We start from the raw sequence: 26200 nt of genomic DNA, 5'->3' as shown, positions 1-26200 counted from the left end.
CTTCTTTGGCTTTAAGCAACTGCACCTCAAACAGGAGTGAGTCACCTTCATGCCACCTGAGCGTGGGCACGATAGCTAGAGTTTCAGCATCTCTCGTACCACATGGAGGGAGCCTGGGCCCTACCATTAAACCTTCTCACTGGAGAAACATTTCTTATCTAAGCCCCCTTACTTTGTTGCTGTTGTTATTTTGGAACAAAGCTAATTGTACTTAATTCTAAATGATCCATTGTCTCAGCTTAGTCCCAGCAGGAACCAGAGGGAACATTCACAAGGACACAGAGAAGTCATTAAACACAGAGCAGCGGGCAGGGCTCAGGGAACCAATCAGGGTTTGAGCAACTCTGCAGAGGCCGCATCTTCCAGAGGGTCTGGCTGACAAGAGTTGTGGCCTAAGCAGCAGCCACACTGAAAGATGGCCCAGCAGGGGGCAGACACTGGTTCCCCCCTCCTGTCCTTTGACATCCTGCCAGGACCTCCTTCTGGCTGAAGGCAACCAGCAGGCAGCGGGCCAGGCAAGTTGGATGTGAAGAGAGCGAAGCCTCCGGGGCATGGCAGGAGAGAAAGGCAAAGGATGATCCTGAGGGCACAGAGGGCTGGAGCTCAAGCTGCTCATCTTAACTGCAAAATCACCTTTTAGTTCTCAAGTGATTTGAAGAGACTGATATAATTGTTACTTAAACGAAATCACCCGAGGAGCATTTACTTCTTGCTGCTGCTCATGTGTTTACTAGTCAGGAAGTGAGAGGTGCAGGCCTCAAGGCTCAGGGAGCCCTTTAGGGACCCAGGCAGCATCACCCGAGCATACAGATGATGGGCTCTGCAGTTGTGAGATGTGGTCAGACAGCAGATGGCGCAGACGGTGCTTCTCCCGGCCTGCGGGGTTCCAGTCTCAGGAGCAAGCACACGTGTCTCTTCGCTGACGACCTGTTCTGAGCAGGCAGGCTGGGGAGGGTGGGGCAGGAGACCGCCGGTCAGAGGCACTTGCTTCACACTTGAAGCTGGCTGCACTAGGATGACTGTCTTTTCCTTTTGTGTTCTGGTACTTCTTAATGGAAAAAAAAAAATCACAAAATGTGGAAGAAACCATAAAACTCCCCATTCAGATTGAAGGAGCTTCACGTGGTCATTTCACGTGGAGCACTTAGATTTCAGGATGGAAGCCCCTGGCTTTCCCTGCCTCTGCTATTAAAGAAAGGGAAAGAGCACGGTGTCTTTATGACACTTGCTTTCTCAGCTCTCCAGGATCTCTGTAAATCCCCTTCCAAGGTAGTCAGGAATTAAATGAGCATGTCCCTCAGAAATGACTTGCGGGTACTGCAGCAAGTTGGTCTCCTTCTGAGTGAAGCAGCTGTCAGGTGACACAGGGCAAGGGCTGCCACTTACGCTCCAGACAGGCGTACAAAACTGTTTTTATGAAACACTTAAAAACTGGGAATAGCATGCTTATTGTCGATTGTAACTTCAGATGACCTTCCATTTTCTCATGTGATTAGCCTGTGGCTTATTCAAATACGTAGCATTTTGAAAACACTGTTTTCTCATACTAACTTGTCTGCTCCATCAATTAGACTGACCAAAGCAGGAGGAAAAAGAAAAGCTACCATATGGCTAAATAATAAAATTATGCATAGTCTTATGCAATCTTTATTCAATCTATTGTGCTGGTATTTATTTCCCAGTTGCTTTGTATGCTTTTAATTCCATTTTAGGTTTCTTAAAATTGTCTTGGAACATGTACAGGTGAACAAACTGAAGTTGTGGACTTTACTGAAAACCTGGGATTTTGCAGTTCCTTTGTAGAAAGTTTATGAAGGGAGTTATACCAGGCTTTATACTGTGGGATTTTCCTGAGTGACATGTGACAAGATGCCAAGAAGAGGTCAGCTTAGTACACCATGCTTTGAGGACTGCAGTGGGATCATTTTGCCATCCCTCAGGACCTAAAAATAAACCATTACCTTGTGGAGTTGGAGTGCTGTCTTACTGTGATGGAAGGGTTTATTTCTTGAATACTGACCTAGGAGAGAAATCACAGGAGACAGAGGATGTACCCTGTAAGATCACATCCACATCATTTGAAATATTTATACAATAAACAATTAGACCAGAATGAAGGTCTGCACAAGTATAGGACTGACAAGATCCTGGTTTAGACATCAGCCTTTCCCCCTAATCCCTAAGGCAGTAGGGGGGGCAGCACATTCTAGTTCAAGATCTCCAAAGGCCTGTCAGTTTAGAGATGCTGGAGAAAGAGATCAGAGGAATCAACTAATGTGGTCACAAAATCCACCCTTTTATTTACTTAATTTATTATCACTTTTGAGGTACTAGGAATTGAACCAAGGGGGCTCTACCACTGAGCTGCATCCTGGGTCCTTTTTTGAGACATGGTCTTGCTAAGTTGCCCAGGTTGGCCTCAGAACTTGGTGATCCCCCTGCTTCAGCCTCCCAAGTCACTGGGATTGCCAGCTCCCAAGTCATCTGTGCCCAGATCACTTTATTTTTGTACAGGTTCCAAATGGCTTGAGTGGCCTATGTTTATGTTTGGTGCAGGAATTGAGCACTGGCCTCAGGCATGATGGACACGCGCACTACCACTGAGCTGCCCACAGCCCTGCTTGAGCAACTTAAATAACCGGGCTGCTAAATGGACTTCCCATGTGAGACTGGCAAATTAATTCTTCCTTCACAAAAAAGTACTTATCAAGACCTCTGTGTCAGGCATTGGGCCAAATTCCAGGGACAAAATGATCGCAAAACTAATGTTGAAATATATTCTGTCAGGGCATTTTCTTTGATTAAGGAAAAAAAAAAAAAAAACACAAATGGTGAATGTGTATCAACGTCCATCTGTATGATACGTGGTTAAGATGAGTACGGAATTTGTAGTGTTCTTTCTTACCTCCATTTTTGCTCTCTGTAAAGACTCAGATGTTTTCTGATCAAAAGGACCTGCTCTTCCACTTTCCCATCAAGAGTTCCACAGAGAAAGGCCGCAGGACAGCAGTCAAAAGTTGTCGAAACAATCCAAGGCTTGCTTCCGCTGAAGATGGCCAGGAGCCAGTGTAAGCTCTGCTGTAATGCAAGGATTCTGAGACAGGGAAAGGAAGAAAGGGCGTGACAGGGAGCCAACCACCCTGGATCAACTCTTGTGGAGTTTAGAGACCTAAAACGGCTGATCCTTTATATCATGTCTAATTTTTGTGACTATCTTATTTGTCCACTTAAAGATTTTCACTTGAGATCCAAACCAAAGGAAAGACTGGGGAAAGATGAATGAAGGTGAATGAATTGCATCTTTTGGTTCCAGAGGATGCTTTCCATGACCGTGCAGAGCAGATTGCTAGGGCAGATGCCATTCTTCCCTTTGGCTACCATGGGCAGCATCATGCACCACGTAATGCTAGCAGCCACGCCAGGTCTGCCTTGCCCAGCCAGTTCTGCACTTGACCCCGCCATAAGGACGCTGTCCTTGGCTCACAGCGTCCTGTAGTAGCCTCAGCAAGATGCACAGGTGCCAGAGCCTGGGCTGCAGGCTTCTCACCCTCCAGCCTTGGTTCAGTTGTATCTCTCCCGTGAAGCCTGCTTTAATGTTCTGACCTAGTTTTTCGCCCTTACAATCCAGCCCTCTTCTCTGCCACTGAGTGCTCCATCTCTCCTATTATGTGTGTGTCGTAAGTAAGCCTCTGGAGGGCGGGTTCCCGCTGGATTCACCCGTGAGTCCCCCAAGCATCACACATTCACCAGCAGATACTAGGCACTTAGAACGACGTCACTGAGTAATCAGACAACCTGACAGAGAAGGCTGTGCTTTCTCAAATAAGTAGACAGTAGGTCCCTACTGGTCCCTAATGAGGAGAAGCAGGACTGCTCATGGCCTGGGCAGGGAGGGAGGGCAGGCACGCTGGGGACTAGGCTGGGATGGGGGCTGTGACCACAGCAGGTGGAGAGCACGCGTATCAAGCACACTGGGGTTGGAGTGCAGCGCTTCAAATCATCCCCGGCAACTATTTGTTCCATATTTCATTAAGACACCAAACGTTCCCTCAGCACAAACAGCATGTTCTCTATGGAGGACGTTCTTTAATGTTATTTTACTGAGAAATCAAAGCAGTCAGGTCCACGACTCGTGCCCTCATTTCACATTCTATGATGTGAGCCGGGTGGGCACCGGACTCAGAGCCCTGCCCTCTTCTCTTCAGGCGTCGGCCTCCTTGGGCCTGGGGAGCACCAGAAACAGTTTCTCCCTCCATCTTCCTGAGAGCACACTTGGCAACCCCAAGAAAGAAGCCAGCTTGCATTATTAGCACCTGTCATTTCATAGGAAATCAGTGTTTCAAAGAACACTTTTGGCCTCAGGTAAGTCCAAGCTGCTGTCACTACTCAAGTGGTTTGACCGGGATTGTTGTGTTCCACTGCTCGTTACGCTGGCACTAGAGGAGGCCAGGAAACGTCACCTCACTGACTTCAGCAGGCCAACGGTGCTCTGTGAGGTCTCTCATTGAACTTGGCTTGTGTGGTTTCATACAGAAATGCAGGTGAACGAAGTTAATAAGATATTGAATGACAGAGGGATTTGAGTTCCTGCACAGACTAAGTTTAGTTCATTTAAAATACAAAAAAAACTTGAATTTGTATTCTTCATGAAAAACTTAGCTTTAAAATATAACTCTTTTGCAAATTTTCTTTTTAAATATTGTTTCAGCTGCCAATGGACCTTTACTTTACTTATACGTGGTGCTGAGGATCAAACCCAGTGCGTCACGCGTGCTAGGAAGTGCTCTACCACTGAGCTACAGCCCCAGCCCCCTCTTTTGCAAATTAAGTGACTGTATTTGGGGTTCTTGTCACAGGGACACTGGTATTTTCACTACTTTTCACATGAGGAACATCAGGCAACTGAGAAAAGCATCTGTCTCAGTTCTCAGAGACTCACTAGGGAAACAAAAGATGGCCCATGTTCTTGCCCAGACCAGACAAACAAATTACACCTGCCAAGATGGTGACAGAACTTTTACAGTTTATAAGTTGTACAAAGAATGAAATGCAAAATACCTCAGAAACAATAACCTCTTTATGAACTGAAAATTTTTGTGTCTATATTAAAAACCACACATACCTGGCTTTACATCAGACAATTTTCATTTTCAATAGATGACAATTTTAGTAGTTCCAGAAATACTAAAAAGATGGCATCCAAATGTCCTGCACATTGGTGACCCTCCCCTGAGGCCTCTCCTGCTTGCTGGGCGCAGGCGCTAGTCTTCATGAGACAGAACGGGAGTGGCTGGACCTCTGAGCCCAGCGGGGAAGGCGACTGCTCTGCAAGGTGAGGCCAGAGCACTTCCGCTGGTATGCGCACAGGGCTGCACGTGGACGGTGATTCACTGGGTGAGGACAGAGTCTCACCCAGGTAGCATTCAGCTTGCCCCTCCACAGGGACAGCAGTGGCCAGGGATGACCAGAGCGAGAGCAGGTTCCCTGCAGAGGCACGTGACCAACTAGCTAGGTCCACATAAGCAAATGACTTCTCTAAGGCTGAGCTGGGATTTGCTTTGGGGTAAAAAGGGACACCAGTAGTTTCTTTCTCTAGTCAAAAACCATCCCTTCATTTAATTTTCAAGAGACTCTTCAAATTAACATGTTATTCCTTTAAGTTTAACATGTTCATTTTGCTTAGACTGCTTAGGGTGCATTTTATTGTATCTAAACATTTTCAATAGGGTGAGATAAGAGATTCACAGAGGGAATCTCAAATTTATAGCATACAATCAATATTGATTATATACACATAATCAATCAATATTGGGTCTTTACATGACTTTTTCATGCTGTATTAAGAAACACTACTGAGTATGAGTTATTTTAACACTGATGTTTTTATGATTAGTTTTAACAGTAAAACATTTTCATGCATTGTGAAATTTCATACAAATCAACAAATATTCAAGCCCACAAAAGAGAAAGAAATGAGATTATCTTTACTTATAAGCAGTTAAATTCTTTAAGAGTAAAAGTTAATATTGGGATTTGAAAACCTAAATTTCCAATGCTACTGTCAGTTCAATCACAGGTGTACTGCTTAGGCCACAGGGCTGCCCATTAGTCTTTCCTGTCGGAGAGCAATTAATCTCTTGAACCACTTCTCCTCAGCTTCCGCTTTCTCGATAAATAACTGCAATAGAAAGGGGAAAGGAATATGTGACTTTGACCATATATGATACAAACCACCTTTGTGGAAGACCCTCTCAGCATAGGTCTGAATATTATTTGGCCCCAGATTACCACTCCATTAAAGTCCATCTGCTGGGAATGAAAACCGTTCAGAAGGTCTTGGGAGAAGGACTAACCAGGTTAATGAGTTTGCACCTCCAGTGTGAGTTCCTCCGAGAGATGGTGGACTTACACCCTTTCAGAGATAGCCAAACATGATAGCTGTGGCTTGCTCACAGCCAAAGAAGGGACTGTCACTCAGTCAGAACTAGGAACTCCAGCTCTTTACTAAAAAGCTCTTCCTTTCACCCGTTTGTTAAGCATAGAAGTCAGGCCAGATGAGCTGGGCCATGCTAGATTCAAATCTGTACCACAAGCCGCAGGGCTGGAGACCAGCCGCCTATATGTAGCAAAGAGGATGCGGGATCCCGTGTCCTCCAATGGTTTTCTTGGTACAGAATAAAAGGACACCAGTCTTGACTGATTTCAGCTAACTAGACCTCGATGGACACCCAGAGGCTCCAGGATCTTACATTTGGATGAGCCAGGGAGTTGTCGTCTTGGTACTTGATCGCAGTGGGGATGGCAGGGTCTACTTCCCTTTCAGCACTGGGTGGGTCAGCAACTACTGACGCTGGGCCTGCCGTTGAAGTCGCATGCGTCACTTCACTAGGCTCCACCACCTAGAAGACGCAACACATGTTGATTTAATAACAAGTTGATTGAATATTTCTGATGGTGAATAACTGCTATCTCCTTTGAGATGAAATTCATGTCAAAATGTCCTTCATTACTGAATGAGAAACAATTATTCCTTAAACAAATACAAAAATGTGGAGGAGATGCTTGCCATTTCTGACAACTGACATATTTTTAAGAAATCAGTGCATATCAGCCTATGCTTATTATCTATCTATCTACCTACCTACCTATCTATCTATCTATCTCTAGCTATCTATCTATCCTGTGTCTAAATTCAAATAAATAAGCATGCAACGAATCCCCAGTATTTACTTGACCTTTTTTTAGGCATGAGATGCAGAACCAAAGGTTCTCTTTAAAACACAAATGTAATCTGTTCACACATGATTCCACCCCACACAATTCACACATCCAAAGTGCATAGCAAATGGCCTTTAGAACACCCACACTATTATCCCAACCATCTTCACATCATCTTTACTATCCCCTTCAGCAACAGTCTCCCCTCCTTTCAACCTTCCCGTCCCTCTGTAGCCAACTAATCTACCTTCTCTAGTGATCTGTCTATTCTGGATATTTCATCTTCCATTGTATGGAACTACCAGATTTTATTTATTCATGCATAAGTTGATGGACTCAGAGGTTATCTTTTAAGGTTACTTAGGACATTTAAAAATATAAAAAAATGTTTTGTAGAGGTATGTCATATCTTGGTAAGAAATAAAACCACAATTTATCACAACATCTTGCAACTGCAGACAATTCTTTTCACACTGACTGACTATTCACCAAGTGCTATGTACTGTACCAAGTGCAGGGGACACAAAGATTAGTGAACCAGCATTTCTGCCTTGAGGGAGCCAGCAGTGTGGTGCTTCCTCAAGGAGCTTCAACTTGCTTCTCCCTGGAAAGAAGCAGCCATGGAGGTGACGGCTCAGCAGAAGCAAGAATAATATTAAATGGATTAGATCAGAATTTGAAATTAGAAGTTAAAATACAACTGAAAGAGGAGAAGCAAGGAGTGGGAAATGATTCCCATGTACTTTTTCCTGCATCTGCTGGTTCTATGCTTATTGTTTTCAATTTCCATTTTCTTTTCCTTTTTTTTTTTTTTTTTAGGTACTGGGGATTGAACCTGGAAGTGTTTTACCACTGAGCCACACCCCCAGACCTTTTTTTAAAAATCTGAAACAGGGTCTTGCTAAATTGCTCAGGGTCTCACAAAGTTGCCCAGGCTTGCGATCCTCCTGCTTTAGCCTCTCGAGTCCCCAGGATTACAGGCATGTGCCACTACACCCGACTTCTTTTGACTTACCTACTTTTAATCATTCACTCTTATGAATGAAGCATAAAATAGATGTCACTGGGAAAAATGTCTAGTGAATGAACTGTGCATGAAGTGGCTCTTCCTTTCTTAGATCTATTTACCTTAGGATTAGAGGACTGTTCTATTTCCCCAGGTTGGGAGCACCGCCAATTGTGAAGCCCTGGGTACACAGGGAGAATAAACAGATATGCCCCTGGCCTAACTGGAGGTCACATGCTGCGGTGAGCTGACAGGTTACAAGCACACACCACATGGAGACATACTCCCCCAACTGCAGCACTTGCTGTCGGGATAAACAAGGTGCTGGCACTGAGGATGGGGACCAGGGAGGGTTTCTACTTTAGACTGGGGCTGGGGATGCCGTCCTTCAGGGGGGCACAATTCAAGACCTGAAGAGTGAGAGGGAGCCAGGCATGGGAGGAGGGAGTGCTTCGGCCAGAGGGACAGCGAGTGCCCTGCGAGGAGGAGACCGGAAAGGAGCCTTGAGTGGCAGGTGCACAGTGGAAAGGAACAGTGGCCATTGCGGCCAGGATGAGGGACATGCCACCACTCCACAGGGTGTCATTTTCAGGGCCACAGCAGGGAACTGGTTCTGGGTGGAGAGGTCTCCTCCCTCGGATCCCGGGCTGTGCGGCTTGCCAGGTGATGCCGAGCACTGGGCTTCACCATCTGCTCCAGCCGCCTAGTGGCGGGAGGGCAAGCCCGACAGCAGGTGCTCTGTGGCGCTCAGGGGCAGAAGTCCACTCCTGATCCAAGATCCTCGTAAAGCATTTTACTCAATTAAAAACAGTGCATTTACTTTTTATTTTATTTTTACAGAATGCATTTTGATTCATTGTACACACACGGGGCACATGCTGTAGATTCACACCATTCGTGTAATCATACATGATAGTGGAAGCTGGTCCATATTCATGGGAGAGATTAACACTCTACAAGCCAAAAGGTACTGATGGCAGATCTTTGGGCAGTCATTAAGCATGGAACCCTTACAGAGTTCTACCAACTGTTTTCAAATCTGGAGGTGTTTATGAACACTACATCAAACAATAAATGATGCTATGTTTATCACAATGTTACTTTTACAGATATTTAAGGATATGTTTATGAAGTTTTATTGGGTTAAAAAGTACACTGAAGTTGGGAACAGTGGTATACTCCTGTAATCCCAGGGGCTTGGGAGGCTGAGGTAGAAGGATCCTGAGTTCAAAGCCAGTCTCTGCAACTTATCAAGGCCCTAAGCAACTTAGCAAAACCCTATCTCTAAATAAAATATAACTAGGGTGGGGATGTGGTTCAGTGGTTAAGTAACTCTGGGTTCAATCCCCAGGACCAAAAAGGAAAAAAAAAAAAAACACTGAGATTCCATTCCACTCTAGACAAAATGGCAGCCATCAAGAATATAAATATCAATAAAAGCAAGGATGCATGGAAAAAAGAACTCATACACTGTTAGTGGGAATGAAAATTAGTACAATGACTATGGAAATCAATATGAAGGTTCCGCAAAAGACTAGGCACGGAACCACTGCATGACCCAGGTATACCACTTCTCAGTATTTATTCTGAAGAATTAAAGTCAGCATACTATAGAGATACCTGCGTGCTTATAGCAGCACAATTCACAATAACAAAATGATAGAACCAGCTGGCGCAGTGGCACATACCTATAATCCCAGGGGTTTGGGAGGCTGAGGCAGGAGGATCCCAAGTTCAAAGCCAGCCTCAGCAACTTAGCAAGGCCCTAAACAACTCAGTGAGACTCTGTCTCTGAATAAAAATAAAAAGAGCTAGGGATGTGGTTCAGTGCCCTGGGTTCAATCCCCAGTACAAAAAAAAAAAAAAGACAACTTCAGAGAAACATGGGAAATATAGATGCCATTCAGCACACTGATGAGATTACACATGATGAGATTACCAGAGGACTGCAGAGAAGGCACAGGGGAAAATATTTCAAGAAATAATAACTATAACTGGAATCTTCTCAAATTTATTAAAAAATAAATTTAGGTTATGTTAATAGTATATACTTATAATTAATTCTAGGTATGTCAACAAAATCAAAGTAGGATAATCACTAAGAGACCCACAGACATGTTATGGTAAAATTACTGTAAGTTGAAGACAGGAGAAAATCTTGAGAGCAGCAGGAGGAAAGCAACTTGCCACTTATAAGGGAACCTACGACAATAAGGCAGACTTCTCAACAGAACCAGTGGATACAGAAGTACTGGGACAGTGTGTCCAAAGCGCCCAGTCAGGAGCTGTAACCGAAAGCTCTGCATCTAACATCGCTATTGTTCAATGACAGAGGCAGGCAAGGAAGGCATTCTCAGAAAACATTGAGAGCCTTCCAGCAGGCCCAACTTACAAAAAATATAAAGGGATTTCTTCAGGCTGAAAGCAAGTGACCACAGGTGACCACCTGAGTCAACATGAGAGCAAAAGTGGACAAAGCTGACCAAGCGGTACTACAGGGACTCATGCCACGAGCAGATTTTAGTCCCCAGAGCAAGTGCACAGGAGAGGTGACCGTGAAGCAAAGGTGTGGTGCTGTTTACCAGTGTGCACATCACAGCATCATGTGTACCGGAAACAGTCACAGTAAGATGCTTTAAAAGTTTTTACTTGGTTCTTACAATTTGGAGTGAACACCTACACCTCCAACCCCAGGTTTCAAACATTTTTATGTCTCCAAACATTGGGTCCAGGAATTCATGGCCTTAACGATATCTTGGGGACCACTGGGGACATCTAACCACAAAGCCCAATGTTGTGCTTGGGGAAGGGGGAGTGTGCTCAGCTCGAGGCCAGAGGTCAGTGCTTGGCAGTCCTTGTGGCCTGCAGAGCAGTCATGTGAACCGACAATGCTCCCACCAGGCTGAGCTAGCAGCTGTCCATGTTGAACAGCCTTGACAAGAGGTGCCTTGCCCAACCCATGGACCCCTGCTCTTCAGGTGGGGAGACAAGAGCCCATCCGACATGAGGGTCATCTCGTCCTGTGTTTGCCTGTGGGGTATAGCAGCATTTTCTCTGGAAGTGCATATAAACACAAGGCGAAGCTCTCCAAGGCTAGGATCAGAACATGAACATTATTTAACAACATGTGATTTGAAAATGTGGGGAGAATCATTAATTGCTTTTTTTATTTAAGTGAAGAAAAGTGTAGGAGAAAATTTTGCCTTGATTATAAAACCTCAAAATGGGCCCCACAGAACGTCTGGCTTTGGGTGACACTGCCACCTGGTGGCTCAATTTGAAAAATTCGGCTTTAAAAGGTACTTCAAGCAGAGGACAGAGGCTCACAGGAACTGGCTCTTGAGCCCCTCTGGTGCACAGGTAAGCCACCTGGCAGAGTCAGGACCTGAGGCTTGAGTAACTGATATCAAGCTTGTCTGGGACAGCAGTTTGGGACAAGCCGCATTGTGGCTCCTAAAGTTAAGGATGCATCAGGTACTATCAGATTCCCTGTCTACTCAAGCCAGAGAAATGATTTCAGAGAGGTAAACTGGTTAGATCAACAGGTGTCAGGAGACACTGTGTCTAGGACACTCTTGGTGCCGAGCTCCCTGGCTTCTTGATCAGTGGAATCAGCACAGCTGAGGAACGGCTGTGCTGGAGCTGAGGGACGGCCAGCACCCAACAGCCTCCTTCGGAGACACGGCGTCACACCCAGGGTATGAACTACCACAAGAGGAGTGGGTAGAGTCCTTGAGAGTCATCTTGCCACGTACCAGGGACAGCCTGACGTGTTCCCTGTGACCTGCATCCACCCTCGAGGTCTCACTTCTCTTTGCTAATCACCTCCTGATACACAATTCAGCTTCGGAGGCACCATGGCAAATGCTGCAGACACCAGCGTTTCAGAACCAGCCAGTAAGGTGCCCCTTGTTTTAGACACCACTGTTTGCCTATCACTGCTCTTCTGGTCATCTGAAGTATGGGCACTAATACAAGTTCAGGGCTAGATGGCTGAGACTCCTGACTACTGTATATCCACCAAGGCAAATGTCATGCTGAGGCTTTCTGGCATGTTCTCCTGTTGATACCACTTCCCATCTTTCAATGCACGATTTCTTAAAGGAGATGCACTGAATTAAAAAATGAATTTAAAGTGAGATGATATTGGGTCAAACAGCAAAACGTCATTTAGAAAAATACCCAGGGTATGAAGTATAGAGGAATAAGCATTTCCATGGTGAGAAAATGCTAACTGATTAGAAGAGTCCAGTAAGAACTGAGAAATCAAGGGAGCATCAGGAAACAGATACCAGAAGGGTAAATTTTAAAATAAATTACAGTAATTCTACTAGGTCAGAAAAAGGTACTTAAAATATGCAAAAGTAAGATGTTAAGTAAGATGGGCGACAGTAGTTACGAGTGTCCATTTCATAGCTGTAGGATTAGGAGCTGAGATGGTGATTCACCGGAAGCCAAAGGCGCCCTGCACGTCAACAGCACAGGCCTGTGGCTCTGCAGCACCCGGCCCTACATGGGCACCCATGCCCAACTTACAACAGGACGGACGACTTCAAGAGCATTTGGAAATTAAAGACTTCCACCTCGCCTGTGACAGCAGGGGCCCACCAGGTCAGGCAGAGTGTGGCGGGAGGGCCTGATAGCCTGCAGGCCAACACAGAGGCAGAGGCACCTTGCACTTTGGGTGGAATTTGAGTTGGCACAATGATTTTAGTGGATAACTTTGGAAACATATTAAACAATGTGACCTTAAACAAAAATGTATTTTGAGAGGATAATAATGGATATTTGCAAACATGTCATATCTCTTTAAACATCACTATTTAGAAATCTAATATCAGAAGAAAAAGAAATGAAGCATTACATTCGTCATCAGGGTATTATACAGCTGTTAACACATTTGCAAATGTAGACTATTTTAGGATAGGTGGTAGTCATATCTTCTTTATATGAACATTATGAAAGACTACATGTGTTTTCCTGACTCTTTTCCTACTAAAGGAATATAGATTTGTAAAACCATCTTTACTAATAAGTGAAAAAATGTAATTCAAAGGTCCTTTAACTGGAGTTGAGTGATATACCTCAGGACAGAGAACAGAGATGAGTGCTACTATTTAGGTGATAGTTTTATCATTTAAAGTGCTTCCCTAACTTTTATCTGGGAATGTCAATTTAAAAAACAAATGTATACATTTGAAAAGAAAACTGCGTATGTTCATGAAATGCATATGACTGTTTCGGAACCATCCTCTGACATCTTTGTCTTTTTTAGTAAATGTAAAATCAACACCAGCTCCATTTGCACCCTGTGTTTCTGCAGGAACTACTCTCGCCCTGAACTCATGCTTCACTGGTGCCCTCATTCACCCGCCACAGGCGGCACTCACCACCAAGACTGAGGCCTCCTCGACTACTCAGGCCAAATCAATGCCTGTGTGGGCTTACCTTTCTAATTTCCTTACTTGATCTGAATGTCTGCTGGACAAAAGAATCACTTTCGATGGCTTCGATTTCCTTCACTCGTTTTACTTGTTCTCCCAAGGTGGCTTGCTCTAAAAGAGAGGGTGTAATGTGAGCGTTTTTTGGTGTAAGTTGTCAATACCATACATAAGCAATGTTCTTTCTTTCTACAAAGTAACTCTATTGGAAATTAGAAATTAATCTAACCAAGGAGGTGGAAGACCTTTACAATGAAAACTAGAGAATACAGAAGAAACTGAAGAAGACACAAAATGGAAAGACCTCCCATATTCATGGATAGGCAGAACTAACACTGTCAAAATGGCCAGACTACCCAAAGCAACATATAGATTTCCCATTAAATACCAATGACAGTCTTCACAGAACTAGAAAAATCAGTTCTAAAATTCATTTGGAAGAATAAGAAACTCAGAACACCCAAAGAAATTCTAAGCAAGGATAGCAATGCAGGAAGCATCACAATATCTGATCTCAAATTATACTATAGAGTTACACCTACAAAAACAGCATGACATTGGCACCAAAACAGGCATGAAGACCGATGGAATAGAAGTCACAAACACACAGATACAGCCATCTGATACTTGACAAAGGTGCCAAAAATATATGTTGGAGAAAAGACAGTCTTTTAAATAAATGATGCTGGGAAAACTGGAAGTCCATATATAGAAAAATGAAACTAGATTCCTATTTTTCCCCCTGCACAAAAGTCAAATGAAAGTTTATCGAAGATTTAGGAATTAGACCACAGATTCTGCAACTGCTAGAAGAAAATATAGGCCGAAAGCTCCAACATACTGGCACAGGTACTGACTTCCTTAGCAAGACCCAGTGAAAGCTGGAGACATAAAAACAAGAATCAATTAAGTGGGACAATATCAAATTAAAAGGCTTCTGCACAACAAAAGAAATGATAAATAATGTAAAGAGAGAGCCTATAGGAGAAGATCTTTGCAAGTTACTGCTCAGATTAGGAGATTAATGATCAGAATATATGAAAACTTAAAAACACCAAAAGGAAAAATAAATAAAAAAATGGACAAAATAAGTAAACAGACACTTCTCAAAAGGAGAAACACAAGTGGTCAACAGATGCATGAAAAAAATGTTCAACATCCCTAGCATTAGGGAATTGAGATTTCACCTCATTCCAGTTAGAATGGCAGCTGTAATACTAATATAAATGTTGGTGAGGATATGAGGAAAAGGTGCACTCACACACTGTTGGTAGGACTGCAGACCAGTACAGCTACTCTGGAAAGCAAATGGAGATTCCTCAAAAAACTAGGAATGGAACCACCACATGACCCAGATACCCCACTCCTTGGTATTGATCCAAAAGAACTAAAATCAGCATTCTATAGAGAGCTGGGCACATCAATATTTATAGCAGTGAAGTTCACAATAGCCAAGTTATGGAACCAGCCCAGGTGACTGTCAGCAGACAAATGGATAAAGAAAATGTGGTTCTACTCAGCCATAAAGAAGAATGAAATTATGGCATTTGCTGGTAAATGGATGGAACTGGAGAACATCATACTAAGTGAAATAAGGCAGACTCAGAAAATCAAGGGTCAAATGTTCTCTCATATGTGGAAGTTAGAGCAAAGTAAGGAAAAGAAAGGGGTGGGGTGGTGTTGGATTCACAAAGATAGAAGGAAGATTGATGGAGTAGGAGATGGAGGGTGGAGGGACAGGAAAGGGAAAGAAATGCAGAAAGAATTTGACAAAATTTTGCTGTGTGCATGTACAAATATACCACAGTGAATTCCACCGTTATGTATGTCTATAAAGCGTCAATTAAAAACACATAAATGAGTGCACGTAGAGCAGAAGAGGAGGAGGGGGACCAAGGAGAGGAGGGACATCCATGATCATGTCAGAATGAACTCAACTGTTATGTACAACTCTAATGCACCATTAAGAGCAAACAAATGACAAGAAAAATAAACAGAAACAGAAAGAAAAGAAAAAAATTAACAGGATGAAAAGACACTGTATTATAGTTAAGCGCGAATGGGAACTTGTCCTCTTGAGACTCCAACCTGGTTACGCTGAAGTATTTTAGTTGGTATTGCTAACAGACGAGGACTTCAACAACACATCTGCAGTACCATTTCCACACGTGGAAATACAGTTCCTTAATGTCACTACACGTGCATGCTAAGTTTGAATGATCGTGCAGCAGTCTTCTGTGGCTCTGTGAACTGGAGTATGAACAAGAAGGGCACCCTGCACACACTCAGTCCCTCCCCACCACGTGCGATTGCCATGCTTCCCTTTCACGGTCATGTACTTGTCCAAGGAGCTGGATCGATTCTTCCACAGTCTCCCACATTCTGGATATGGCTGACTTCACCTGAAGGGTCATTTAACCTGTTCCTCCACCCACCCAGGCTTTGTGCAGAACAGCAATCAGACCTGGAGGCCTGCTTACATTCAGGTTCGATTTCTTTCGGTCAAAAACAACTGTGGAAGCTGCTGTGTAAGCCCTGCACGTCCCACCAGCCTGCGCTTCTTCCACTGAGTGAGGTTAAGATTGACGAGCCCGAGTCTCCAACATAACATTCATCAGACTTTCCCTTAATGGTTCCACTGGCGTCGATGTTTGTTTCTTAGGTCAATTATTTCATTAGAGGCTGTAAAATGGCAGCTTTCTAATTCTAGTACTGATCCTGCCTTTATTAGCTCTGGCTCTACTGTAATGAAGAGCTGATCCTCACTGACTACTTAGTGACTCTGAAATACAGCCTGAATAGGAAAGTTACAAAAGTCACAAAAAAGGCTTGGTTCTTCCCCTTTTTTAACAATTTTGGTCTGAACATGATCAAAGAGGACCATTATGAATTCAGAATATTTACATACCCACTGCACTTCCATCCACGGGAAGTAGTTCCCCATTTTGGGGAACCGACTTGCTTCAAGTGGTACCTGATCCCTGGTAGTCAGAAGTGTAGCAAGACATCCCTGATCCTCTTGCATGGCTCTGTCCCCAGCCATGAAATGAGGCATCGCTCTAAAAAGCCTTGACTCCTTCTGCTGGAGAATGACATTCAGAGACGACAATCTGGCACTGAGGGTCACTGCTACGGAACTGCCATTGCTGCTGAGGCATCGTATGGGTGGGACAGGCAATACACTTTCCAAGCAGAAAAATAAACCTGAGTTCATGCTGACACTGCCAACCAATCGAAGATCGGAGAATTCTTAAAGTCTTTTAGATTTCCCTATCTTTTCTGTTGTTATCTAAGAAACTTAGGCCTTGACACAATTGAAAGCACTCATTTGTTTTTCCTTCTGAGTTTGTATTAGTTTCAAAATAACCAGACATTCATTGTTATTGACATCAGGTTTATTAACATGGTATAATTTTCTTTACTTTTTTGCAACACTAGGGGTTGAACCCAGGGGTGCTTCACCACTGAGCCACATCCCCAGTCTTTTTCATTTTTTATTTTGAGACAGGGTCTTGCTAAGTTCTTCGGGCCTCAATAAGTTGCTGAGACTGGCCTTGAACTTGTGATCCTTCTGCCTTAGCCTGCCGAGTCCGTGGGATTACAGGCATGGCCGCTGCACTACTGGACTATAAATTTCTTTAGTCTTTTTTGCCGTAGGGTTGATTCACTGATGAGCTGTCAAAGACTGTGCTCTAAAACCACTTGAGATAATTCTCCTTGCAATTATGCTAGCAACTTGATGTAATTAGGTTCATTTGTTTTGGTTTGTTTTGATTTTTAGGTCTTGCTTTGTGATAATGTTTGTCTTTTAATTGCAGAAAACAATAATGTTTAAATCAAACTTAAAACATCATCATGCAGAGATCTAGGTTTCCTTTCATATTTCATGCCCCCAGTTCTTTTTCCAATTCATAGGTAATCATTTTTATTAGGTTTAAATGTATCTTTCCATTGTTTATTTCTGAAAATATCATTATATATTCTCTTATTATTATTACACAAAATTAGTGTATTACACATTCCTATGGGCAGAACCTTTTTCACTTAATGTCTTCACTATAACTGTAGCAGATTAGAGATATCCTCATTATATTTTGTAACTGTATAGTAATGTATTTTATAGTTTTATGATAGTTTTTGCTACTGCGCCCTATTAACTGAACTGTTTCGAGTTTTTTGCTTTCACAGTTAGTGCTTTAATCAACAGCCAAGTATGTACATCATTTCCTATTTTTGCATTTTCTTATTCATGTTAGCTGGGCAGAAAAACTGTAACAGGGTTCACCCTTGCTGCTGAAACTCTCTGAGCTGATATGAATACACTACTAGGAGTCGTTGTATGCACAAGCTGAGTCACCTACAAATTTTGGGATTAGACTGCGAAGTAATATTTACATTTCAGCAGCTCTGTACTGAAAAGGTTAAATGTTGCTGTAGAGATAAACATAAAGAATAAGAAATTTGATATTTGAGGTTCAATAAGAATATTTTCTTAAGTCTTTGTCTCAACGTCTGTCCGATCACAAATCACGACCTAGCCAGCTGCTCTGCAGGTGTGTCCGGGACAGCTGGGACTGGTCTCTCAGGACTCACGCATGGCACGCCAGGACGAAGCTGCCATGGCCGATACTCCCCCACGGGACGACAATGCTGTCCACACAACTGAAGCTGGACAAGGCGCCCAGCAGGCCCATGCTCCACAAGCTCAGGGCTTTCCCTGCGCCCGTGCCAACGCTCCTTTACCAGCGGTGGTTTTTAAGTTGACTGCATGGGTAGCGCTCTTGAGATGGCTGAGGAGTCAGGCAGGCACCATTCCACCTGACACTCCTTCCTCGCCAGTGTGACAAGAGGATTTGCTTGGTTATGTCCCGATTAGCTTTACCGGCAGGATTACTCTCCCATCACTGATTCCCAACCAGAGGACACCAGCTCTGATCTCGGGATGCTGTCTGTGTATCAGTCTAAGACGTGGACGTCTTGGATGTTTTCTCGCTAGCATACTCTCTCATTTGGATCTGCAAAGCACATCATTAGTATTTAATGTCAGAGGTGAACTTACAAACAGTACTGATGTCTCAAGCTTGTAGTGTTTATAGTTTTAAATTCGGAAATACAACCAGCTCCTAATAATCGTGTTGCCACAGAAGCAGGCCAAAGGGCCAGTGTGCTTATTAAAACAGCAGCACAGAAATCACAGAGGGAAGAAGGGGAAAGATTAGAGAGAACAGCATTATCTCTGGGTTTCTCTGAAAATCACCTCAGGACTGACTAAGTGATAGGGCAGAGAAGAGGAAGCAGGTCTGCCTGACCGCGTGTGGAAATAAGCCAGCACAGCCTTTATCTCCCAGTGTGGGGGTCATCTTCCTGGTGTAAGAGTAATGTTTGAATTAGAATTTGAAAGACTCAAGGGAGAGTCACATTTTTGGCCTCATAACAGCTCAGCAATATGTTGTCTGAAAACAGCAGACATTGGTTGGTTGTACCCAAAGTCCTCACGTCAATGTCTGCAAATGTGTGTCCTGAATACGGCCCTGTCACTGTAGGAGGCAGAAAATGCACATCGATAATATGCATTGGGCTGTTTTAAGTTCAGTCTCTTAAGTCACACACGGAGGTTTGTTTAAAAGTACTGTCCCAATGTCATGATGCTCTGCACACACGCCCAGCCTACAAAATTATTTTTTTTTATATTCTTTTTTTTCTAATTTTACTTTTACAGACTGAATTTGATTCATTGTACACAAATGGGGTACAATTTCTCATTTTTGTGGCTGTACATGATGTAGATTCACATTATTCATGTAATCATACATATACAGAGGGTAATGATGTCCATCTCATTCCACTATCTTTCCCTCTCCCTCTCCCTTCCTCTCCCCCTTCATTTCCCTCTACCTAATCTAAAGTTCCTCCATTCTTCTTACTCCCCTTGTCCCACCCCTTATCTCATCCACTTATTAGAGAAATCATTCAGCCTTTGGTTTTTTGGGATTGACTTATTTCACGTAGCAAGATATTCTCCAACTCCATCCATTTACCTGCAAATGTCATAATTTTATTCTTTTATATGGCTGAGTAATATTCCATTATATATATATATATCTCTGTATATATATATATTATATATATATGTATACCAGTTTCTTTATCCATTCATCTGTTGAAGGTCACCTAGTTGGTTCCACAATCTAGCTATTGTGAATTGAGCTGCTATAAACATTGATGTGGCTATGTTACTGCAGTATGCTGATTGTAAAACCTTTGGGTATAAACCGAAGAGTGGGATAACTGGGTCAAATAGTGGGTCCATTCCAAGTTTTTTGAGGAATCACCATACTGCTTTCCAGAGTGGCTGCACCAATTTGCCCCCTTGTATATTCTTTTTTTTTTTTTTTTGAATACAGATATATTTTATTCCAAAGACGATTTGCTTTCTTCTACAAAACTACAAAAGTATTTTTAAGCCCCAACCGTGAGGTAAAAAGACATACACCCAAGTTCCTGGGAGAATCAAGATTACAGGTTGATTTATGACACTGACATGTAAAAGGGAGGAAACACATCCATTTGCACTTAAAGCCTTTTTCAAATGCATTATTGGTAAATAAAAGGAATTTCATGTGTTGTTTGATAGATGTCAGAAGAGATATGCATTTCACAGAAAAAAAAAACAATAATCAGAAAGCCTTGTAATTAGAGACCAAAAAAATAATTACTAATTTACTGAATAGAAAATAATTGTTCTTTTTGTGATTAAAAAATTAAAATCAAATGTCTTATTAGTTACTGTTGATGTTATATCATTAATGACTAGGCTCTCCTGCTATTTCAAGTTATAGTTGACAATTTCATGTTATGACACTTATAGGGTTTGTTTTAAAATATTATCAACTAGCGTACAAATTTAAAATTACTATGTAAAGATGATGAGGCCCAATGTAAACTTTTCATTTGAAAAGACCATTTTCATCTGTAGTGCAAGGGTGGACTATGAACATAAACCTGACCCCTCTCACAGCAATGCTGCACTAATGACAGCAGATGGCGCTACTGCCCAAGATGCAATCGAGAAATGGCCAGGCGCTTAATGAAAGATACCTTGAACACAAAGGTCTCATCCTCAACTGACTCCTCTTAAATATTAATATTTTATGAATTTCCCCAAAGTTAAAATGCATTTCATGTTACAAAGAATTTGGGTCAGTTGGCCCCAGTTACTGAGTTACTTATTATACTCTTCCAGGAAAAAAAAATATTTATATACTAATAGTATTGCTACAAATACATGAATAATACAAAAGATTATCTTATTTTCAGATTAAATTGACTCAAATCTTGGTCAAGAATGGAAACATCCATAAAATAACTTTTGATGGTACAAGATATATATAAACACCAACCTTTGAAATGTAAAGCATTTTCAAGTGCTTTGCAAGAAGGAAAAGGTACCAATAACAGCAAACTTGAATGCTATTCAGTAACATTTGTGTGCAAACAAAAAGTCTCATAAACCTTACTTGAATTCTAAAATTTCAGAACAATTTCTCATGGACACAAACTGTAAGAAACACGGCTATTTCTTTCCTTTTAAAACACAACGTTTTCAATATTTCTTTTAAGAAGTTCTACAAAGTTGGCATGAGACATCTACCCAGCCCCAGCTTTTAGGTCGTTCACAGGACCAACGTCCCTGGGAACCAATTTTCAGAACGGATATCACAGATAACTTGAAAGACCAGGAGACTCCTTAGGTGGAACAGCCTGGCTTGTTAGTTGTGTAGAACGTCAGCTACAGGGCTGTCCTGTCAGGACAGAGGCTGAGGCTGAGTCTCTCCCAACAGTCCCCTCAGAGGGGTCCAAGACAAACTCCCCTTGAACAGTTTACCACATCAGATTAAGTAACAGGAATAATCTAAGGTGAATCTGAAGGAGAATTCTGGTCAGACATTCTATCAATGTGAGTGAGCTGGGCCTCCAGGCTGAGCTAACTTGCACCCAGCGCCCTGCCCTGCTGAAGCCCCTAGGCCTGCTTCTGGTGACGCCCTCCTTCTCTCTTCCCTACGCCACTGGCCTTGGGTGTGCTCCTCGCCCTGGCGGCGACCTCCTGGTGTCACCTCCAGAACTTAGTGGAGGGTGCTGTGACTCAGCAAGCAGCCCGTATACATTTGTCGACTACCTGAAAGTTAAAGGACATTAAAGAGGCAAGGTGTGCAGGAAAGAGCTCCCTGACACCATGGCACCTCTGCAGCTGCCCAGTGAAACTCTGAGGTGAGACCAGCGCTGAGTGCAGGGCCAGGGAACCATTAAAGCACCTAACACGCGATCACTACTTACTACTCCTGAAGCCAGCTAAGAAGTGTGAAGGTCCAACCTTCTGACAGGACGGTTTAGCCTGGCAGCCAGGTGAGGGGCTGGCTTTGGCTCCCACATCTTTGGGTACCATGGCACGGTCAGCAGGGGCACAGGGAGCAGGGGACGTGGGACAGGCTGCGCACATCTCTGAGGCGCCAAAGGCCCAGCCCATTCCTCTTGGCCACTGAGACACCAAGCCTACCCTGCCCCGCTGAATGCCATGAGCTGAGGGGTGCTGCGTTTAGCCACCAGGTGCCAGTGGCCAACGAGAGAGGCTCTGCCACTTCCTGGTGGATGTCTGCAACAAACTACCCACAGGGACAGAGACGGCGACTTTCAGCGAATGTGTTTCTGCCTGGTGTTGGCAGGCCCACGGAATTTCTTTTTCTTTTTTTTTTCTGGTACTGGGGATCAAATCTGGAGGTGCTTTACAACTGAGCTACACCCCCAGTCCTTTTTATTTTTTGACATAGGGTTTCTCTAGCTGGCTGAGGCTGCCTCAGCATCCACAGCAGCTGGGATGACAGGTGTGTGCCACCGTGCCCAGTCAGTCCACAGAAATTCTTGTTTTGTTCACTATTTGTAATGCCTTTCTAGTGGGGAAGGTCAGAGAGGCCAATTTTTCATTTAAATGGTTGTTAAAAAAAAGCCGGGTGAGCTGTTCTGGTAGCAGAGGCAGTGAAAGGAGCAGCAAGAGAAACCTCCGCTCGGGCGCATGCTAAGCACTTCCTGGGACTGGCCGTTTCTCTATCCTAAGCACAAGTGAACCCTAAGCTTGACCGTGAGGAGGAGAGACAGGCTGGTAAGCAGCTTGGCCAAGGCCTCCTGGCGGCTGATGGTAGACCTGGGACCCAGTCCCTGAATTGTGATCCAGTCGTCCTTTCCCAAACGAATTCTTTGCCCACTCCCACCAAGCAGTGAATCGTTTCCCCACCCCATCCATTTCCTAGAAACAGCAGTGTTCTCAGTACTGTTCTCCCTCTGCACTTTAATGCCTCTCCGTTCAGCACGGCACAGAGGCACGTGGAGTGTTCTCTTGCTCTCTGGCATTAGCTTGAGCTAGATCATAGACCTATATTTTCAGAATTTTAAATTTTAAATATATCATCCTAAAAACTTTCATAAATAAATAGAAAATAAAGTTTCTAGCAAACCTAGCAAATAACCAAAGTAGGGTATTTTGTGTGAGGGTGTTGGCTATCTGCTGTGCTGCAACGGCTGTTACGAAAGCTAGAGGTTTCTGTGAACTGGGCTGAATGGCGACCACTATGCAGAACACCCCTGTAGACCACCGCCTTACATTTGCCTCAGACATGGTAAAGCTGGGCAGCGAGATCCATTTAAACAGAGCGGGAAGGAATAACTATTCTGCAAAACTAGAGCACCTGCAAGTTTTCTTATTTTAACAGGGGAGAAGAAAGATAATTTGAGGTATTCCGGATTAGCAGATCTGAATACAGAATCTGCAGTTGCTGTTTGCTGTCCACTTTAATTCTAGAATTCTTACTGACTCTAATTAAAATTCTGTAGATGGAAGAGCTGTGTGTTTCTAAGGAGCTCACAGCGAATGCTGTCTGCCAGCCATCTCCAAACACCCCATAACCACACACAGCTCGCCTGTCAGGAGAGCTAATGCAGACATCGCGGGGCACACCACATTTGTCACTGTGGCTAATATCAGGGATACGCAGCTCTTTTTTCTTAGCACACAAAAGCAAGATATGTAATTCAATGCTCAATTTACCCTTGTCTCGCAGGAGATTTTTCCCCGCTAATTGATAGAAATTAAGCCATTAATCAAGCCACTAGCCATCATTCAAACCAGGAAAGATGAATACAAACTTTCATCATGCCCACCTTCCCCATTTTAGTGTTCATTAGCATTAATTTTTAATGCAATTATGCTATTCTTTTACGCTGAGCTCATAAATTACTGCTCTTTTGTTGCTGGCTGGCCTTGTAAAATCCAAACTAATGCTTTGTGCTCTGATCTTAAAGGCAATTACTAGGTTCTTCTATCTTTTATATCTTTGCATCCTCAATAACCTTTATATATAATGAACTGACTATGCCTGTTTTTTAAAGGCCTGTATAAATCTCTGTGAATATATAAATGTAGTCAAATGCATCTATGGCAAACATATATAAAACATATCATATACATTACAAAATACAGGTATTCATATAAAAATAAAACCTCACAAATTCATATTGACATTTAGGTTCAAATATAGGTACCTTTATAATTTTTCATGAAAAATGTAATTTATCATTGTACCAAAGTTACACTTAACAAATTAGAGAAAATAAAATTTTAATAGTACCTAATATAAGTATTTCATAAATATTTGCAAGGGTAGGACAACCAGTAAAAGTAGAGTAGGTGAAATTTCACACTTGGTTCTTCATCTAGGATAACTGTCTCAGGTTTAAATCCTTATTTGTTAAATTATTTTTGTGGTGCTGGGGATGGAACCCAGGGCCTCATTATGTAGGCAAGTGCTCTGCCACTGAGCTACTTCCCAGCCCTTAAATCCCTATAAAAAAAAAAAAAAAAAACCAAAAAACTGTGTTGAAACTTGAAAACCCACAAGGCAAAAATGAAGAGTAATAGAAGCCTGAGACACTTCTTGAGTGCGTATCCAGAGTCTTCTCTTTTGCAAAGTGGAAGCATCAGGTTATCAAGGGTGATGCTGAAAAAGACAGGTTTTCCAGAAATAACGCTGTGCCAGAGGCAGCGCATCCACTTGGTCCTCCGTCCCAGGAAAGGTGTCCAGAGAGCTGGCCTTGCCCTCCCCACAAGCACGTCCCATACTCCCCCTGGGCACAAAGCCACTCTTCCCGCACCGCCCCAGTAATGCCTCTACCTTTGTCTACAAGCTGTTCTCTGCCACTAGCTGGAGCAGGTGTGCGTGTGGCAGCAAGCTTAAGGAAACAAGGCTTCCTGGGAGCCTGCGGGCAGCGCAGTGCTGGCAGAGCCCATCTTGAGGGATGCAGCTGCACCCACCCCAACACCATGGGCAGCCCTTGGAGGGGCGAGCCTATTCAGGAGCCATCAGCTTCTGAAGACCTAGAGAGGCTTCATCTCTCTCCTCTCAGTCAGTTCTGAGTCGGCTTCCACCACGGATGCCCGAGCCGCAGTAAGGACAAGCGCATGCCCAAGCTTCTGCAATGTGGTCCTTTATGAGGCAGACAGGTGCCCAACACCTCCAGCCTGAACCTGGTCTGCATGAGCTGAAGAATTACGCGGCGACTCCTGTGAGCACGTTGCATTTGGGCTCAGACCGAGAAAACAGTCCACAGACCCACATGCCTTTCTCTGATCATGTTGAAAAAAATACTGGGGTTCTGAAACAGAAAATGAAATGAATTCAGCTTACATGGTTTTATGCCAGGGGCTAGTTATGTGCTGCATATTTCTGGTTGAAAAAAAACTAACAAACCGTTTTTTTCAAGAGTCCATAGTCTAAGTAAGAACTCTTATTTAGAATTTTTATTTGAAAGTGGCTGTGAACTGACTGAACACCTGTACCTGACTGTAGGCAGGTACAAGGATTTGCTGTTTACAAAGTGCCTTTGCATCTTTTATTTCATTTGATACTGATAAGTCATGATTTTTAATTTTTTTTATACTAGGGATTGAACCCAGAAGCACTTAATTGACCCACATCCACAGTCCTTTTTTTAGGGCCTCACTAAATTGCTGAGGCTGGCTTTGAACTTGGAATTCTCCTGTCTAAGTCTCCAGAGCCAGGGATTACAGGTATGTGCCATCATTTGTGGCCAAAAGTTTTAATTTTGGGTAATAAATAATCCCCCCATTTTTAAGTTTAAGATACCAGCTGAGCCATTGTTGGGATATGAAGCTGAATCTCTGTACTTCAGATTCTCTATGCTTCCCCTTCCATTAGGTGGCTCTTCAGTCTCTGGATCCCTGATAGCCTTACATGATGAATAGCTATGATTATATGTGCTTATTTTATATATTTAGCAACTTTATACACAATTTTCATCTTTTACACAGAGATGTAATAGGGAAGAAGGTAACAAATGGGAGAAGATAATCATTTCTCTTTCCTAAAACCAGGGTATTTTGATATAATAATGTAATGCAGCATATAAAATCATAAAGTCTAAAGAAATCACTAAATACTTCAAAATGCATTTTAAAATTTAGTTTTAC

The 26200-nt window shown here is 43.1% G+C and overlaps 1 protein-coding gene across 1 annotated transcript in view; it reads right to left on the bottom strand.

Annotated features, from left to right (window-relative positions):
* Window positions 1–5003: 5003 nt before the first annotated feature.
* Rsrc1 (arginine and serine rich coiled-coil 1) overlaps window positions 5004–26200 on the bottom strand; it is a 337535-nt gene continuing 316338 nt past the window's right edge. Inside the window, exons 8-10 of the mRNA XM_047565430.1 lie at window positions 13673–13779; window positions 6750–6899; window positions 5004–6178 (exon numbers count right to left, since the gene is read on the bottom strand). Of these exons, the coding sequence (XP_047421386.1) occupies window positions 6086–6178; window positions 6750–6899; window positions 13673–13779 (350 nt within the window). The 3' untranslated portion in view covers window positions 5004–6085. The remainder of the gene's footprint in view (window positions 6179–6749; window positions 6900–13672; window positions 13780–26200) is intronic.

The sequence above is a fragment of the Sciurus carolinensis genome, chromosome 9, assembly GCF_902686445.1.
Source record: "Sciurus carolinensis chromosome 9, mSciCar1.2, whole genome shotgun sequence".
Lineage (NCBI taxonomy): Eukaryota > Metazoa > Chordata > Mammalia > Rodentia > Sciuridae > Sciurus > Sciurus carolinensis.
The sequence above is the reverse complement of the archived record's forward strand: the minus strand, read 5'-3'. Positions and strand labels throughout refer to the sequence as shown.